This window comes from Pygoscelis adeliae, unplaced genomic scaffold (genome assembly GCF_000699105.1).
Source record: "Pygoscelis adeliae isolate BGI_AS28 unplaced genomic scaffold, ASM69910v1 Scaffold392, whole genome shotgun sequence".
NCBI lineage: Eukaryota > Metazoa > Chordata > Aves > Sphenisciformes > Spheniscidae > Pygoscelis > Pygoscelis adeliae.
Window position 1 is genome coordinate 886,025 of NW_008824293.1, and position 6,000 is coordinate 892,024.

At 44.2% G+C, this 6,000-nt stretch overlaps 1 protein-coding gene across 1 annotated transcript in view; it reads right to left on the reverse strand.

The window, feature by feature from the left end:
• The window catches only part of MNT (MAX network transcriptional repressor), a 43,387-nt gene that overhangs the window by 22,691 nt on the left and 14,696 nt on the right, over positions 1-6,000 (reverse strand). Inside the window, exons 2-4 of the mRNA XM_009318830.1 lie at positions 5,904-5,992; positions 2,849-2,890; positions 2,024-2,135 (exon numbers count right to left, since the gene is read on the reverse strand). Of these exons, the coding sequence (XP_009317105.1) occupies positions 2,024-2,135; positions 2,849-2,890; positions 5,904-5,992 (243 nt within the window). The remainder of the gene's footprint in view (positions 1-2,023; positions 2,136-2,848; positions 2,891-5,903; positions 5,993-6,000) is intronic.

A 6,000-nucleotide genomic window follows, 5' to 3' on the forward strand; every position in this document is an offset into this window, starting at 1 on the left:
CAGGCAGCGCAGCAAGTAAACCAGAGCTGTGCAGATACAGTGACCAGCATACCATACAGATACGGTATGATGGTCCCTGGCACCGGGATGCAAATATTGCAACATTAACCATCAGAACTTCTGCATTTTCACTTCACTGAATGATTAAATACACTGCAATTACACCACCCTGAGGCCCTCTTCAGCCCCAGATGGTGGGCACACAGAACAGCACAGGCACATCAGAGTAGTCAGGTCGACAGACCTGATCCCAGCCATTCTGATTCCCAGAACGGATCCATGCTGGGAAGAGCAATTCAGAGGCGGCACCGAAATGGACCCCGAGCGGCAGAAACCTAAAGCAAACAAAATGCGGTTCTGAATCTGTGAATACCTTCTGGACCACCATAAAGCAGTTTACACTTCCTAAGAGGACATGACAAGAGTTTAATTCCTAGCAATTTACTGAGATATTGGTACATATGCTTGTAGGTAGCACAAAACTGCACTGCTTCTAAGCCTCAAAACATTTCACAACAGATCCAGAGAAGAGGGAGAGGAAGAATCAGCCATCCCCACCGACATCCTCAAAGAGAATTTTAAGCTGTCTTTCAAAAGCACAGAATAAAAATGCTGCCAGAGAGCAGAGTCTGCTCACAGATAGGTCTGCACCTGTATCAATATTCACAGAGCATCAGCTATCACGCCAGAAACAGCTCCCTTCATGACACCCTGACTCAGGACTCAACTCCCAAACGCAAGAGTGGATCATCTGTCTCCCTTACTGCTAATGGAAGCTCATCTCTACCGACACCACCCTGCCCGAAATCTAATGAAAAGCTCAGACCTTTTCTAATGCCTATTAGGCTGCAACACAACCACATCTCCAAAAATGACCTTTTAAAGCAACATAGGTATTTCCTTTTGTTTGCCATCCTCCGGTGGCTGGGTACCATTAGAATTTGCCCCAACCAAAGGCTCTCCAAGGGAAATCGCCGGTGAAGACTAATGAGAAGGGCTGAGCTGGTCTAACTCTGAAAGGTGATGAGTAATTACTGACTCTCCAAAGTAAAGTTGATGCAAGTAATCAATGACCAGTACTTCTGAACATAGGAATGAAATTATATTTGAGAGAGACTGAGGAAAATGGGAAGAAAGCGAGGAAAAGAGATGACACTTTACTGTGGAAAAGCCCATTGTGAACAGTCCTCAGCACCCTTTATTCCAGCCAAAATGTATGAGGTCTATTGGCTCTCTTCATTTGCACTATAAATTTAGTCACTCTTCCATTTTCCAGATGAATTTTCATTGCATTACATGCTATTGATTTCACAGTCACAGAGGACATCTCTAAGAATTTATTTTGTGCTACCATTAACCACTTTTACAAATATTAGATAAGCAAACACTAACACTTACTTCACTCAACCTGCAAAGACCACAACTGAATTTTCTCTTTACTTTTTCCCAGACTCATTCTTGGTACCCCATCCACCTAGAGCTTCATGCTGCAATCCCAAATTCCAGTCTTTCAATGCCTCCAAGCAAATAACCTGTACTTACATCTCCAACTCATCAAGAATTTGAGACATTCAAAACCTTCATGGAAGCCTGTCTGTTTTGGTTAAGCAAACAGAAAACCTCCACCAAAACATATGGATTAGAATTCACCTTAGTCAAAAAAGGAGCAGCTTAAGTTTATACAGCCTGGATGTCCCTCCTTAAGATCGTCTGAATTATCTGTTCTCTGCACCACCATCGCTGGTACGGATGACTTGTGGTTAACTAGGAACATCTAGTATGAGGAGACTGCATGAAGCAAACGTTCCTAGAATATCCAAATGTTCTGGAAATCTGCAGTGATAAATGACTACACTAGCATGGGAGGAGAAGGAGGAATGAGAGTTTTTCTCTGCCCTTTTTCCGTTGCCCTACAGGAAAAAGATAAGTAACTTGCTTTAAGCAAAGTTAGCACCGTTCTCTGGTTTCAGTAGATAAAGTGCTATACAGTGACAGCCAACAGTAACCCGAACGCTATACGTACCTGGATGTATCGCAAGGCACTCCTTAGGACACTGAGGTTTGAGGTCTTCTTGTCGTCTACATTGGGGATGTTGCGTTTTAATGTCTCAAAGCATTCTTTCAAATGCGCACGTCTAAAGAAAACACAGGTGGTTTGTCAGTTTGTGGGAGCACACACCAGAAATCAATTTAGCAGAGGGCTAGAGCTTAATTTGGGCCTTAATCCAGCAAAGCACTTACACATGTGCATAGCAGTCACCAAGACTACCTGCATGCTTACAACTGAACCAGCTCAATCCAGCAGAAAGACTATGGGGTTGTATGCCTGGATTCTAGTCCTAGCTTTGTTAGGAAACCATAGTGCAATCTTAAATTAAATATCTCATCTCCTGTGCTGTCACTTCCACTTTCACCGTATTTCCGATTTAGCTAGTTAGACTTACAAGAGTTTTGGATCAGGAACTGGTCTTTATTCTGAACTCACACTGTGCACTGACCCCCGATCTTGGCTACTTTATTACTTTAAATCAAAAGAGAAGTTACACCGTTATGCACGTGGGGATTTACTTTGCGGGATCAGGGCTTTGCAGGGTTATTGTAATGCAATTACGCAGGTAAGTAAAACAAACTGGGAAGCAAGAGATGCAGAACTGAGCTATAAGAAAGCAAAGCAATACTGCAAGATTCATTAAAAGCCACTAAGAATTTTGTTCAGGTTATTTGTTAAAAAACAAACAAACAAAAAAAAACACCAAAGCCAAACAAATATTGACAGACTACAGGCCAAAAAAAAAAAAAGGAAGGGGAATTACAATTAAAAAAATCAAACCCCTGGCTTTCTACGCACCTGTTCTTCTCCAATTTATTATGTACTTCCCTGGTCCCAACCCTGTAACCCAAACAGAACAAAGATAAACTCAGTGTCAGGTTTAAAACTACTGCCGTTCAACCTGTACTTTCACCAGTGTGTGTGTGTCTAGGATATACAGGTAAATATTAAAAAGCAATAGAGGTGTTCAGATATCACTATTTTAATACAAGTTGCATATATATTTCTACCTATACCGTATCAAGAAAAAATCCATACTTTACATGCATATTAGATGGAATAAGCATTATGCATATACTGCACACAAGATACAAACAGGTATAATGTGTGTATATATACACAGACATGGCTACTATCAACAACAGGGAAAGACACAAAGTATGAATTGTATGTATTTACACAGTACTAGATATCCCAGATTCTGACCCACCTACACTCTGGTGGGGTAAGATTTATGCAGTTTCAAATGAAAGTGTAGGGGACTTGGCAGACATACTTCAAACCGCTTCAGTTTTTTATTGTGCCTGAAATAACACAGCTGAGCATAAATACAGAATGAAGTAATCCAGGAATCCTCCAGTCACTGCTAAAGGAAGAACCAGGGCGAGCTTCTGGTTTTTTGGGTTCTGGTCTGACCCCACCCTCCAAATCAAGAGGAATACTTTCAGGAAAAGCCAAACAAATTCATGTTAACTTAGTTTTTCAGCTACAGTTGTGATAAAGTACATTAGTAGACACGTGAAGATTTCAAATATCTTCCATACACTATGCAAAGTAATTATTTCCCTTTGGCTGAAAATACACTGACAGTGAGGTGAGCATTTCAGGAGGTACGTTAATATTTAATAAATATTCAGGTATTTAAAAACAAGTATTTGACAGCCTTTTTCCATGAAACATTTACAAGCTGAAAAAGACATCTTTTCTGTGCTTATGTCTAAAGGAGTAATTCTGGGGAGACAAGGAGCACGCACCTTGGGGTAACCCATCAAAATGCATTTCAGGAAACCTTTGCAACTTGCTCAGCATCAGACAGGTATTTTTCTGGTGTGCCTATGCCAACAGCTCTAGAAATCCTGCACGGTAGAATGCTCTGATTACGGCACAGACCCAGCGGTGATGCTGCACTTCACGCTGGGACAACAGCCCCCCCAACTTCCCAGGAGCAAAGCTCGGCGTGACGGCACAAGAGCCGGTGCAACCGCAGCCATCCCGCTGCCTGCTGCCAGGACAGCTGCTGCTCAGACAGCAAAACTCCCCGCAGCCTTCGCTGGTACCCCCGTGCCGTCGGAAACCCCCTCTACACCCGTCTGAACCCACACAACAACATCAGTGACAGGTTCGCTTGATTAAAGCACAAATATACTTATCGTTTCTGCAGCTGAGCATTTTATAGACAAGCTCTAAAGATCACAATCTATCTTAGTGGAATTATATTGGCATTTTACAAAGGCCATTACCTTTACAAATTCTTATCTACATTACTTTCACTGTTGCCTTCTATGCATTTTGGGATCTCTGCATCCCAAAGGACACTACGAACCCTTTTTTTGTCCACTACATCTTACATCTCTTCCTGCTCCCACGAGATGATACTGAAACCACCACTCCTCGCACGGAGGCCGTCCACAGGGAAGGTCAGTACCAATTCACAGCCCCGCACTCGTGCTCCTCTCACAACTGGGTTACAGTGGTCCTGCATTACAGCTCAAAGCAAACGCCGTAAGGACCAGAGGACCTGGGGAAAAGAAAGTGAACTGCCACGTCCTGACCTTCTGACACATTCAAAATACTGAGCTCCATCCAGGATGGAGCAAAAGGCAAGGCCAGATTTTGACCTGGCCAAAATGTTTCTCCCAAGCAGGTCACTAGCCCAGGAAGGACTGCATTCTGTCTGTCTCTTCTGCTGGCACTTGTTTAGGCTGGGTGGACCAGAGCGACTAGCAGGGCCTCCACCTCTGCTGGGTCTGTGTCAGCACAGCAGCCCGAGCCATACTGGAGTGGGACAAGGCTGCCACTGCTACGCTGCAAGAGGGGGGACTCCAGCTGGCGTCTTGTCTAGCAGCATCTTCTCTGAACTCCTGACCAGATACCCACCCCTGCCCTGAAACCAGCGGTACATTTGCTTTATTGCACTGAACAGACAAGACACACAGAGCGACTTTCTGCCCAGCCTCCGTGGGATTAGCATACCATTTTAAACACCATTGCAAAGAGTTATCTACCAGCTGCAGGCAGTCGGGAGAACGGTCAGAGGTCTAGACAACATGGCCCAGGAGGAAAGACTGAACAGATCCAGGTCATTTATCCTGCAGGAAGGAAGACTGAGGGGCCAAGGGAAACAGGTAAAAGCTTGCTGCAAAGAAGGGAACGATTTGTTCTCCCAGTCCACGAGAAATAATACCAAACTACGTATTAGGATACTGTGGTCTGGACGCAACCACCTAAGAAGACAGAGTCTCCACCAGCCAAAGTCCTTAAGAACAAGTTAGACAAACACTAACCTGGAGCAACATCAGTCACAAGTCCTGTCCGAGGGTGAGGACAGATTAAACAGCCTTCAGTCCCTTCCAGCTGCAGGAGTTTTGAACAAGCAGGAAGCCCTTAGCACTTACAGCACTAAGAAATTGAAACAGCAGCTAAGGTGATCTCTGTCCTGGGAAATAAAACCTCCCAGATCACATCCCAGTTTTCAAGAAAGTTCCTGCAAGCAGCATTGCTGCACGATTTCCCTGACCAGTATAAGCAGAGATCTTTTGCCAAACATAATACCAGATGCCACCTGAGATCAGACAGGCAGTGCTGGGACTTGCTTCCTAATACAGTTCTGGCTTGGAAAAAGAAATCCTTGTACAGAATCCTACAGCGTGTAGTCAGGCAGGAAAAACAAAAAACATCAAGCTAAGAAACCCTCTTATCAAAAAATCAAACAGACATCCAAACATCCACGGATCTTGGTATTTCTGATCTGACAACTCTTTGCAAAAGCAGTAGCTGCTCCAGGTCGATGCAGCTTTCGGTATCATTTTTGTCTGGTCCCTCTCAGAAGCCTCCACACACAAGGTGCACTCACCCTCCAGGTCTCTTCTTCTGCTCATTTGATTTCGTGTCTTCTGTTGGAGCCAGCTTCAGAGCACTGAGCTGCGGGGGCGCTCCCGGGTGCTGCAGAG